Source organism: Dendrobium catenatum, unplaced genomic scaffold, assembly GCF_001605985.2.
Source record: "Dendrobium catenatum unplaced genomic scaffold, ASM160598v2 fragScaff_scaffold_370, whole genome shotgun sequence".
Classification (NCBI taxonomy): domain Eukaryota; kingdom Viridiplantae; phylum Streptophyta; class Magnoliopsida; order Asparagales; family Orchidaceae; genus Dendrobium; species Dendrobium catenatum.
In genome coordinates, this window is record NW_021318832.1 from 4,928,623 (window position 1) to 4,942,497 (window position 13,875).

Here is a 13,875-nt window from a genome sequence, read left to right on the forward strand (position 1 = left end):
TTGTTTTTAGAGTGCTTTGAACTTAATATATGAATTTCCTTTTAAGGCTTTGTTATGGTTCATCTGATCGCTACAAGTTTTGGCTTTATATTGGGTACTTACGATCCTCCTTACTACTGAAATGCTTGTTTGGATATGGTTTCACATGCACGGTCTGAGTTGACTCTGTGGTTTACCAGATTTAATTTTAACGACTTATATTGTCGCTACTTTCAACACTGGATGAGGTACACGGCATTCGCAGTTCATCTTATCACACTTTATAGGCGTTGAGGACATCTATTGTGCTATTTGAAATTCACATGGCTTCATGTTGGGTTTCGCATCTATGTAACATTTACGGTGATTTCTAGCTCGTTTCACATGAGCAATATTAAATTTGAGATGGAATTGATGATGAGTTCTATTAGTAGCTTGAAACTGAGACATGAATTTAGGGATTAATGGAATTTAATTGAGCTGATTTCGTGTCAATATCCATTGATATAGGGTTGAGAAAATCTATAAATAGAAGAATTGAGGTATATAAATGATTGATTTCAAGTTTTTATTATCATTCTTGTGTTTTTTTAGTTGCTGTCCCTATTGGGTACGAGATTGCATCAGTTGCAATACAAGTGTAATAACTTACGGGGCAAAAGAACTCTTGTTACCGGTGTATGGACTTGGATTATTTTCACTTGGTGATTTCTTACCATAATCTTTTTTCTTCCTAAATATTTTGTTATTGTGTTTCAAGAGTCCTTATTCGGTCAAATTTGCTTTAAATTAGATTTCAATTGGTACAAAAGAAATCCAATTGCTACATTGTGAATCAAATTTCGTGTTAATTTCTTTGAATTAATTGATCATTGCATTATTGCTTATTTTTTCAAGTATTTTTGAGTCTACACCTACAAACGAGTTTTTATATAAATAGTGGAATTTAATCCATTAATCCTTTTGTTTCTTTTGCATGTTCTACATTTAATAAATTATTTTAGTTGCATTATAAATCCTAGGCTCTTGTGTGTTGCATATCACAAATTATTCTCCAATGGCTAAGCACTTGAGCTCATTGTTTCGCTGGAGCATTTGATTAATCACAATGCTCTATGTTGCTATGAGTCAGCCTAAAAGTAAGCCCTTGACAAGCTTCCAATGTGGGGTTATATGATCTCGTCGGACAAAATAACCTTTGGCTCCCAACAAGGATCTTCCAAATTGGGTCTATTACCTCCGATTACTAAATAGAATAATTTTTTTAATGCAGAATATTTTAATTAGATAATGAAATGAGTACAATTGGGGCAATTACAAATAATTGCCAAAGAAAAAGAAAAATTGGAATATCATAGAAAAAGATAAAAAATATTCATTTGGATCATCTGTCTTGAAGCATAGTGATAAAAGTGCGGGCCAATAAATTTTCTTGTTATTCCTACTACACCTTATGATTTTTTTTTCCATTGTTTAGAAATTCAACTGCATAGTTCTTTTTGTAATCCTTAATATTCTTGTTTTAATAGAAAGTAAAATTCTCGTTTCATTTTGATTTTTACCATTTTCAGTGAAAATAGCAAGTAATTGTTTCAAGATGAATACCTACTTTCCCGTAGAAGTTGCATGTTTGTTGCATCTGTTAATTGCATCTGAATTTACATAATATGTTTATTGTGTACCCTAGATCCTAGAATGTCCTACCTCAAGTGCTTAACGAGTTTTTGCAAAATTTAAGACCTTTAACCCAAAAAATGAGCAACTATAAAGATAAATGATGTACGCCAAAATTGTTTCTCTAAAACATGTCTATTTATTAACCGTGAAACCATTATATGGATGCCTTAAGTTGAGGTTTTTTCAGGGTTCTTACATCTATTTGAAATTTGTAGTAACTGTTGCAGTATATGTGCTGATTTTTCTTCTGGTCGTATAGGTCTCAAGAGTAGAACTCTTGGATGAAGTTATGATGCAAGCTATCAATATTGCAAATGGAAAAAAATTGCCTGAAGTTCCAACCTTGATGTTCGAATTTATTGGCACAGGTAATCATTTTTTACTTCAAGCTTCAACATGAACTATGCTTCTCCTCACAATAAAAGGTATTTTCTTGTCAGATAATGAGCAATTATGATATGCAATGATAGCTCTCTGTTCCACAATAACTCTAGGAGTGACATATAGCGTTATGGCACTAGGCACTGAAAAGTATTTTTATTATATAAATTTCCACTTTATCACCACCAGCATTCTCTCCCCCTCCATTTTCTCTTGGCTTGTTGGGTAAGGAAAGGAGGGGAAGAAAAGAGAGGGAGAGGAGAGAGAGAAAGTGATTGGGGTCATTTTTTTCCATCAATTCTATTAAGAGATTTCTTATGATTATAGTCGGGTTATCCTACATTTGTTTTCAATGATTTTTGAGTTCTACCATTTTAATTTTCTCAAAATTGATAAAAATATAATATCTCCCGGTTTATTGAACTTTCACCTTACAACTTTTTGTATATGATAGATATGATTTTTGTGAGCATTTTGACTGTAATATTATCGAGTTTCACCAGATGAATTGCAAATATTGAATCCCTTTTATGGGTTGAGCCCTCAAACCTATGGGCGAGGGCCAAACCACTTCCATTGTGACCAACAATTTTATCATGATGGTCAACTGCAACTACATTTGCATAGTAATTGTCTTTCTTAGTATAAAAATTAGATTACACAATTTAAAATTTTACTCTTATGACCCTAGATGGCCGCCGTCATGCTTCACCAATAAATAAATCATTAAAGCATAGACTACCATGTGTAGTCCTAGGAAAGAATAATGTATATATGCACTTATATGTATGAATTTACAAATTTTTTGTGCATGTATATATGTTTGCTGATAGTTTATCGGGAGAGAATGAAAATTTATCAGCATTGGATTGAATTGATTTTTAGCTCGGATAGGTCTGGGGTTGAAGTTTGCTATCTACGCATGGATTGAATCTAACCAACTGCCCTTGGCGAAAAAAAAAAAATAAATCTAACCAACTGCACTCAAACTTACTCTGCTTGAGATCATAGCGAATAGTTTTGAGCCGAACTTGAGTAAAGATTTGATTTTCTTAAGATATTTTAATAATAGAAACCTAGCATAGATATTTTATTTGTGATATGGGGGAAACAAAATTAATTATAAACATATTTTTGGCACAAAGGAAGTTACAGATTTAAACTCATGTGATGAAAAAGAGGAATGTTATCAATTCTAGCGGCTAGTTCTCAAAACCGAAACCTATGCTCTTATGCCTTATAAGCCCTAGAGTGTATTGCTTGAGTCAAAACCTTTTAATTGGAGATTGAATTGTTAACAACCCTCATATGATGCCCAAATGACTATTGTGCTTATAAATTTTCGTTTGAAGATGAGAATACCTTGTTATTTGCAATAGAGAAGTCCTTTGAAAAATGTAACTTTTTTGCCTGAGGGAATAAACATAAGGGTGAAAAAAAGGTACGGCTAGTTAATAAATTCCATTTAGAATGTTTTAATGCAATTTTGAAGTTAAATTTCTTTCAGGATTTGTGAAGTTACGCAAAGAAGTTAAAATAGCTATTATGATGTGAAACTTACATGGGATAACATGAATTGCACGTTAGAGATTAATGAGAGTTTAACTTTGCAATGTTAACGATAAAATCTAGCTTACTCAAGTTGGATTCAAGAAAAATTCGTGATAGATTAAGTTAACGGCATTGATTACATTTGAGCATTACAAGAGTCTTGCAAAAGATAACCAAAAGAAAATTGATAATGCAAATAGCTACTACTAAAGCCACACGTTTAAAATTTAGACCATTCACCTAGATGTCCGGCAATCTCTCTTTGAAGTGGAGGCTAGCGGAAGAGAATAGCGAGCAAACTTAGCGATACCACCAAGACACATGTGACACCGAGAGGACTTGTCGCCTGGGAGGAAGCAGGAGTTGGAGAAGCGGGCGAATGACCTTGGATGATCCACTCGTAATCTGAAAACTGTTCGTCAATGGCGTCCACAAGGGTGGGGAGGATCCGATTCAAATAGTCTTCCACGTTGTCGTCGAACCCAAATCCCACGTCGAAGAACGGCGATCTAAGAACGTGAATGTGGCCGTAGATGTCGAGTTTGATTCCGTGATCAATGGCGGGATCCGCCATACACCATGTATGAGGAGGCCAACAATCCTTCAAGAAACCAAGAGGGGAGAGGGGGGTTGGTTTGGAGAGGAAGAGGAGAGGCCGGCGGTAGAGCTAGGGTGAGGGGAGGAGGGCTTTGTTTGAAAACTGAAATTGATTTCAGTTTAGGGAAAAGAGGAGGGAAACTATTTGGGATCTAAATTTGAAATCCCCAAATTAAAGGAGAATTAATGCCCACTTAATGGGAGAACCAATAAGAGGCCGGCGGTGGAGAGAGGGAAATAAAACTGAAATTCAATTTCAGTTTTAGTGTAATGGGGAAGAATTTTTTTGAAATCAAATTAGGATTTCAAATTAGGGAGGAGGAGTTAATTGCCTCCTTAATGGGAGCAAAAAAAAAGGGGGGCCGGCGGGATGGCTAGGGAGAGAGAGAGAGATTTGGGGAGAGAGGAAAAGGGTTTCCAACTTGGTTTGATGACGTGGAAAGGGAATTAAAAACTCCAAATTAGATTAATTTGAAATTGATTTAATCATGAAAACTTTCCTAATTTGGATTTCCAAATTATGAAATAATTCAAAATTTGAATTTCAAATTTGAACTTGGTGGAGAGAGGGATTGGTCGGGTGGGAAGGGTCGTCGGCAAGGTGGGCGGCCGGTGGTTGCGAGCTTTGCCGGTGGCGGGAATCCCTAGGGAGGCCGGCGGCAAGGGCTATGCAAAATTTTATGTAAAACTCTCTTGTGGGTGGGAGAGAGGTAAAGGGAAGAAAAGGAATGCTAGGGTTAGCAATTGCTTAGAGAACTCACTAAGAGATCTCAAAGGGAAGAACTCACCAAGAGATCTTCATGCACTCACATAGAGAACATAAAATAAATTTCATTCATCAAATAATCATCAATACAATACATGAGGTCTCATATAAATAGGCCGAAATGAGAAAAAGAAAAAAAGACACAAATGCCCTTCCAGGCTACATGAGCGACTCAATGCCCACAGGGGCGAACTAGTAAAACAGAAAATACAATCATAAAAATAAAATGCACATAAATCAGAAGTAGTGGCTCTGAATCGTCGCCGTCGATCTGCGTCTCCGGCGATGGTACACGTGTCGAAATCTGATGTCCCCACTCCCCATCATATTAATAGATTTTAGGGGATAGAAAAAGAAAGCTTGTGGTGGCTCCAAATCCAGTTTTCAATTGGAATAAGCATTTGGTAAGGCACACATCTTGGCCTCTAGTCTGAATTTCTTCTTGAATGATTTTAGTGGCACTTTCTTCTGCTATAGACTTATTTTTGAAACATGATTCAATTCATACTCATCATGTGCTGTTTATCATATCTTACTCAAATTTCTTGATCTATTTTGTTAATTTTTCAGAAGCATATGCACGAGAGCAGACTCTTATTGTCCAGAAGATTGTTTCTGAACATAATGGCTCTGATTTTGTTTTCGTTGAAGATCCGGATGCTAAAACAGAGTTGTGGAAGGTGATCAGTAAAAATGTCAATATTCTTCTGCTTATTGTATCTTAAAAAAAAAATAGAAAAAAATAAAATAAAAATAAAACAAAATAAAACTGTTTTATGCTACACCTTCTATAAAGAAATGCGAAGAAGAAAAAAAGTATAAAGGGATGCTATTTGATCAAGGCGACTACTAGCTTTTAAGATGGCATAGCAATGTAGCCTTCATATTATCTAATATTTAGGTTATTTACTCTGCATTTCCCTCGGAATATTTCGACCAATGAAGTCTGATGAGAAGCATTTGGCTTTTTTTCTTTGACCTGCCTTTAACTTTCCGCTTGCTTCTGCCCACAGATAAGGAAGGAGGCTCTTTGGGCTTGTTTTGCTATGGCACCAAATTTTGAAGCAATGATTACGGTTCGTTTGTTCTTTCGCTTCATAATATGCTTTTGTATTGAGTTTTATTTTGTTCATTTTCATAATAATAAGGTGGTGCAGTTGATAGTGAATTTGTGAACTGTTTCTGATTTTCTTAGTAATTTTCTTTACAAGAAAAAATAATTCATTATGTAACTTAGTTGCTATACTGTGAGTTTTCTATTGATTTACTCTTGCAATTATTCTCTTAAGAAAATGGAAACAAATATTTTTTTTTTGGGATTTACATACATACCACTGAATAATATATTATGTATTTACATATTTACATATAATTTTTTATATTTACTTATGTAATATCTTAATTTTTAAAATGACATTAAAAATATCACTATACTAGCTTATCTATAAAATACAGTTTTTTATGCTTGTGTTTTGTGTTAGACTGGTCCTTATTGGACTAGTACAGCAAGCCCCTTGCCAAGGGCCGACTCACGTGTATAGGAGGCAGGCGGCAAGAGAGAGGGGGAGAGAGATGGGGCTCACTAATTCTAATTCAATTATTTTGGAGCCAAAGGAGGGGTCGGCAAGGGCATATTTGTCCTTTGTAGCTTAATTGATTAATTGCATGCTTTAAGTAGGAAGGGAGGATTAGGGTTAGGGTATGCTTTGTTTTGGTGGCTGATTCTGGAGTTCTTGTCTTGGTGTCTTGGGCCCTAGATTCGTCTAGGGATTGGAAGAGAACGATCCTCCTCTCGAATTGAGGATCAATTGTATCTTGCTTTACTGCTTCCGTTGTTTGATTTCCACCATAAAAACTACTGTTTTGCTATTTTTCCATTAGATTCGTGAAGTTTTATCGTTGTTTTAATCAATCTTGTAAGGGTTTACTTGAAATATTCAAGTATGTCCTATCATTTTGATGTCATTTAGATATTATAATGCTATTATAAGTAAATATAAAAATTTAGGTTTTGTAAATATTAATGTATAAAAATTCAGTGGTGTGCATGGAAATCACCCTGTATTATTACTGACTGATATGCTCTATTTGTCTAAGCACATCACAAACGATCACCTTGAACAACTATTAGAAGGTATGCCTAGATAGTCTTTTGTTCATGTAATATATGATTTTTTCCCACTCATTTTAGCTGGAGCATATATCTGAGAACATCTTTGTTTGAGAAGCTTTGAAAACTGAGCGTAGAATAACTTGATTTGAGTTGTGATGGATCCTCAGAACCACTTGTATGAAGAGGCCTAGAAAATGAAGCAGTTTTTAATCAATTTGGCTATTTTGGCGTTGGAGCCATTGTGTTATGAAAACTAAATTAAAATTGCATCTAGTTTAGCGTCCACATATGAACACTGCTGTTCTAATGAACGATTTATCCTGCTGCAAGTATTGACAAGCACAAAACTAAGAAATGCGTCAAAAGATGCATTCTTGCTTGTTGGTTTTATACTTGAAGCTGAAATTTATGCACCATTTCGAAGATTTGTTGTTTATTTGACAGGAAATTTAAGCATCAAATCCAATCTCTTATGCCACGAATCTCAACATGGATGGCATATTGTCTACCGATGATTCTAGCAAATCTTATCAAAACTTTTACCATGTTCAAGCTTGATTTATCTAGTTATGATATTAAATTACGATATAGTCTCATTTTTCAGAATTTTATTAAATTATTGGTGATACAACATCACTGCACAAGCTAAAAGAATTTTTGAAAAGAAAAACATGTTTCTTGGGGAAAAATTTTCCCCGTTGCATACCCTGCATTTTATCTAGCACCATAAAATATTTTTATTGTAAAGCTCATCTATTTTTTCGCATAGTATTCATAATTCTTAATGATATTTTGTAAACATCCCTTCCATACAGCATCCTTCTTATCCATTCTCTTCTTGCAGGATGTTTGTGTTCCTTTATCAAAGCTTGCGGATTGCATATCAAAATCTAAACTGATTCTTGATGAATCACCATTGTTGTGGTATGCTGTTTATTAAGAGAAAAAGTGATAATTAAAATTTGTTTTGATCCATTAGTTGTATTTTTTCTTTATAGCAAGCCTGAAAGATACTTCTGCTTGGTGCACTGAACTATGCTGTGCTTTTTTACTATTGAAATAATTTATTAATTATTTCTTTAAGAGTTTTATATTAATATTTTTTATTTATTTACTATTAAATAATTTATTTAGAGCTCACATGGTATTATGGCATCATGTGAGCAAGATTATTTATATTTAATTTAATATATAATATAATTTAATTTTCACCCTCAAAGATTTATGACATCATGTGAGTAAGTTTATTTATATTTAATATATAATAAAATAAAATTTCGAAAAAATAATATATACCATTCACGGAAGTTATGATCGGATCCTTAATTGGAAATCCTAAAAAAATAATTAAAAAAAAACTATGCTGTGCTTTTTTACTATTGAAACCAAAAGTATGTTTTATGCAGCACAGTAATTGCTCATGCTGGTGATGGAAATTTCCATACTCTTGTGTTATTTGACCCAGAGCAAGAGGAACAGAAACGAGAAGCAGAGAGGCTAAACCACTTCATGGTTCATACGGCATTGTCAATGGAAGGTACACGCTACATGTTTAGAGATATAAGCAATATCAGCCCCATGCATAACCATAAATACATTCACAATAAAGCTAATAATACGATGGATATTCTCTTTTTTATTAGCTTAACTAGAGAAACCTAGGAAGTGAGAAGACCTCAGAATATTGATACATCTTATAAATTTTGAACAGGAACATGCACAGGAGAGCATGGTGTTGGCACCGGCAAAATGAAAGTGAGATTTCTTAAGCTATCAGTCTTTTTTTGGTTAAATCAACCGCCCTATTTTTGGAGAGATTATTTTGTGCGGATATCGGACCGTCTGGAGGCGAATCAGAGCGCACCACATCACCTGATACACAGTGATACATAGCCGCAGTACACAGCAAAAGGGTGATGTGGCGTGCTCCGATTCGACTCCAGACGGCGTCCACTGTCCGCACAGAATAATTTTTTTTTATTTTTGAGAGGACTGGGTCTTCTGCCAAAACCTGTATTTATATATTTATTCTATGATCTGAAATATTGCACTTTAAGTTGGATTAATTCATGGATTCAAAATTCAATTTTGGGTGAATTACATCTAGGTTGCTGATGAACATCGCAATTTCATATTGTCCTACATTTTAAAACTTATTCATTTTAGAGTTCCCCCATGTTACAATTGCCTTAACATGTCTACTACCATCAACCACTTTGTTAAAGAAATATTGTCTCCTCTCTCTCTTTTTCTTTCACTCATGCACACTGATGCCCCCGGCAAACCCACAAATGTGTTTGGTCGGGTTATAGGTGGCAAGCACCCCACCATCTCAAAGTATCTACCTGCACTTAGGAAGATAGAGAAACATTATGCGGATGAGCATAACCAATCCTAACTCTCTTAAGCAATATGGTAGGTGGTTTTATCCACTCCTGCCACTTCTCTAATGGATCATGGTGGGGCAGGGTTCAATCCACGATCACTTATCCTCCCTTTAGCCGCGCTGTCTCTATCTAACAATGCTATTTTCTCTCTGTGTGTTTTCCTTTTCCTTGTGAGCATTTTAGTTAGTAGAAAAGCTCTTTTCTTGCTATGTTATTGGAAGCCATTGAAAGCCATTTTTAATCACGCTAATTGTCATGGTCCTCAACAACATGTGTGGAAATATTGTATACGGGTGAAATGGACTTCAATGAATTTTCAAAATGGTGCTAGGGAAGATAATCTTCAGCATGATTGGCTTTTTGGAGCATTTAAGTCAATTAAGATAAACTTACACACGTATCACATACGTAAAATTTGAACCTAAAGTCTCTTGATTAGTAACCAAAGCTTCCAACTAACAGACTAAATTGATTTGCATCTTCATCATAAATATAAACATGCATGGAACTTCCCTATCAACATGTTCTTATCGCATTAATTGATTTGTAAATCTCCATTATTTCTTTTCTTTTGCATCACTTCATACATCGTGTCAGGTTTTGTTTGGGACTGACATTCTTATTACTTCTTAAAACAACTTTTTAGTTCAAAATTTTTTATTTTTGTACTTAAAAACTGTAAGAAAATCATCTCAAACGAAGCCTTAGTTTTAATTGCCTATTTGTGTATATTTTTTCAACCACAAGTGAAGGGAATATGCCGTTCGTTTCACGAATGCAGCATCTCTCTCCATTCTTCACTCTTTTGAACTACAAATTGTTATTTTTGGCTTACATTTTCTTTATATTTCAGTACCTTGAGGAAGAGCTTGGCATGGGGGCCTTGATGACCATGAAAAGAATAAAGACTGTTTTAGATCCAAACAGCATCATGAATCCTGGGAAGATCATTCCTCCTCATGTATGCATATAATGTGAGAATTCAAATCATGAATACTTTTTATTAAATGCAATTCTGTACAAAAAATTAAATTACTAACTTTATGATGTTTATGCAACTTATTCCATGTAATTTGAATCAACTTTTTTGGTCAATTTTTTTTAATTTTAATCTATTATTGGGAGTACTTGAATCTTATTTCTCTATTTTGTCTTATTAAGTGTCAAATTTTGATTTAAATCTAATAAAAAATATTTTTAATTCTTTCTAATAAAATCTTTTTTAGGTTTATCTCTACTTTTATTAACATGGATTAGATCTAATACATTTACTCACGTAATTGGGTCATTAGAAGTTCGACATATGATGTGATCAAATCATTTAAGATGACCCTAAAGTTATTTGTCATTGGAGCTAACAACCTTTTTCTATATTCTTACATCGAAATAATTTTCTGACAATGGCTTCATTTGGGACAATTTTCTTATTGCTTTTTTTAAAATAGATTTCTTGTATAAAATTTTTTTGAATTAGAAATTTTTGTGCTAAAAAAATGTTTTGAGAAACAGTAAGAAAGTCATCTCAAACGAAGCCTAAATTTAAGACTTTTTGAGTGTCTTTAAAAATCTCTCTCATATGATAGATCTTTATATTAATCATTACAAAAGTATTATAATATTGTAAAATATCTTGTACTAATAAGTCATGCAGTTATATGAATTCATCATATAAGTTAGATGCATTTGAACTTTGCTCAATTATGGCTAATGTTATTAAGAAAAATAACAGCATATAAAATGATTTGCATGACTAATAATAATATTATTATTTATCTAATATTGCAGAATAGATCACCATTTTTATATTTTTAAACTGTTTATTATTAAGAAATTTGCAATTGGATAAAAGGCTATTGTAATTATGTCTATAAAAATAAATATTTATTTTATGAAATTCTTTGAAGTTTCCTTTTTTTTTTTAATGGTCAAAAGCTCTATTGGTATCTTGCTGTATAACAAAATTTCTAAATTCTAATGGTTTATAGAGTTTCCCTGTTTTGACCAAATTCAAAATTCAAAATTCTTGCAAGAAGAAAACAGGAAAACAGGACTTTGTCAACCCAATCAAAGTCCTCAGTTTGAAGTATAAAAATAAATGTGTTAGATATATTCTAATATAATGAAAATAAGCTTGTTGTGTCCTACCAGGCATTTAAATGTCTTTATGATATCTAAATTTGATGATCTTAGACTCGTTGGATTCGTCTCGTCGAGCCGCTCGATTGGATTATAAGTATGTCATGTTTGAAAATTGTTTGGTCATCCAAATTATGAATTGAACCTTCCAAATGTGCTTTAAGGTTTTTTATTTGGACTACGTTGGGCTCAGATTGAGTAGAAATTGGTGTCGTTGAGTTTGTATTTTTGAGGTGTTCAGTTCGACTATAATTTTGCTAAAATTGGAGTCCAGATGATATCCGATTTAATTTTTTATGTTTCCAACTTGTTTTTGCCTCGAGATTTGTGCCCGATCAAGATAACTTTTTGATGGTATATCATAGCTTAAGAATTATTTGATATATTTTAAAATTGATATAATATATATTTTACATATCCAGCACTAATTTTAAAATAATTTTATTTATTATAATAAAAATTATATCAGAATATGATATATTTTTTTTTCTTAAGCAAAAAATAAAAATAAAAATAAAATCCATAAAGTTCTCAATAATTTGTGAAGCTTTGAGGGCAGCATCAAACATCAGCATCAAATAGTGCTGTCCACTACCTTTCTTTCCAGATTAATTAAGCTTAAGATGCTAATTGTCATCATAAGTAGAGATAATTAAATGAATAGAAGGGATTGGATAATTTCCTATTAAAGCTTTCATCATCACTGATTTTCTTTTTTAAACTTTATTAATTCATGATTCTAATAAAGATCACAAGTGATTGTTCCTTATATCTTCCTACCTAATCTGATGGTTAAGGTTTGCCTCTCAGCATAATTAATTGATTGTTAATAATGATTTGTGATTTTAATGATAGTGAAAATTTTAAATCTTTGTTACTAAGCAAAAGATAAGATTGTGTGTTGATTTAGGTCAGATATCAGATTCAAATCGGAATCAACTTAACTTTTGATAAATAAGACAAGTTTCAAATTGGGTTAAGATTTTATTTGGGACATTTTTCTTGTTGCTATTTAAAACAGCTTTTTAATATTATTATTTTTTTCAAAATGTTTTCGCACTAAAAAGTTGTTTTTATAAAACAATATAAAAATTGTCCCAAAACAAGCATAAGTTTATTTTTCAGTGCCTTCAACATTAGAGAGAGAGTGTGTGTGAAAAAATTATTAGGTGCGAAGTGCGCACCGTCCGCACAAGCACTGGGTACCTAGTGGTACCAAGTGAGGGTACCGCCAGGTGCCTAATGCTTGTGAGGACGGTTCTCCCCGTGGGGGGGGGGGGCGGGGGGCGGCGGGGGAATAGGTAAATTTAGGAGAAGGGCTACCAGCCTACCACTCTACAAGCAAGCTCTACTTTGAATGATATATTTTGTTTTCCTTACGAGAAACTTGATCATAACTCAAAAGGTCTATGAAATTTTAAGTGTAAAATGCTAGTTTCTCCAAGGATCCCCTTCATTTTCATATATATACATAGTGCAAGTACACTTTGTTTTCTAGGAAGCTAAACATTTTTTATGGTTTTATGATATACATTTTTTGTTTTTTATTTCCATGGAAATGATGAGCTCCAAAGCATAAATATCAATAAAATTAGTACAAATTAATTTGTTCGAACTCAGATTAGAGGCATCGAGGTACAAACTGTAATTATTCCTCTCTCATGACTCACAACCTGGAGCATGTCTTTTATTTTCCCTTTCGCTTCGCTTCGCTCTCACCATGTTATTTACATTCTTAATTTTGATCTTACAGCTCCTCTTGGCTTCGATAAAGAGACGACAAACATAACTTTTTTAATATATTCTAATATAACTTTTTTGCTCCGCCACTCTAAAACTGGTGATCACTTGATTAACTTGACCAACATAAATATTAGTGCACAACAAACATTAACTGCAAATACATGAAAGAAAATAAAATGCGAAAAAACAAAACAAAACAAAACATAATAAAATAATTTATATAAATCTTTTTTGAGAACTACATAAATACCACATAATTTTAATATCTTTATATGTGTAATACTTAAGATTTATTATTTACTATATAGTATTTAAAATTTTAAACTATAGAAATAAAATTAATAATATTAATTTCTTTAAAAGAAATATCTCTTTTATATATTTTTTTAATATAAGTAAATCATTAAATATTATATAAATTAATATTAAGATTTAGATATATAACAAGGGGTATAAGTGAGTCAAGCTATCTCAGGATGGGCTTGAAAAATAGCTTATCTGTCAAGCTCTATGAACTAAGGAATGAAATTTGAGTTAGCTCAATC

General features: G+C 33.0%; 1 protein-coding gene across 3 annotated transcripts in view; it reads left to right on the plus strand.

Moving 5' to 3' along the window:
• Window positions 1-10,589, plus strand: part of LOC110095456 (D-lactate dehydrogenase [cytochrome], mitochondrial) — a 37,804-nt gene extending 27,215 nt beyond the window's left edge. For 2 of the 3 annotated variants that reach the window (XM_020821000.1, XM_020821001.2), the window contains exons 12-18: window positions 1,916-2,024; window positions 5,522-5,631; window positions 5,965-6,027; window positions 7,909-7,988; window positions 8,471-8,601; window positions 8,776-8,819; window positions 10,305-10,589. In XM_020821000.1, coding sequence (XP_020676659.1) covers window positions 1,916-2,024; window positions 5,522-5,631; window positions 5,965-6,027; window positions 7,909-7,988; window positions 8,471-8,601; window positions 8,776-8,819; window positions 10,305-10,424 — 657 coding nt within the window. In that variant the 3' untranslated portion in view covers window positions 10,425-10,589. Of the gene's footprint in view, window positions 1-1,915; window positions 2,025-5,521; window positions 5,632-5,964; window positions 6,028-7,908; window positions 7,989-8,470; window positions 8,602-8,775; window positions 8,820-10,304 lie in introns of those variants that run through there. The other variant, XR_003700336.1, reaches the window with a different exon arrangement.
• Window positions 10,590-13,875: the final 3,286 nt, after the last annotated feature.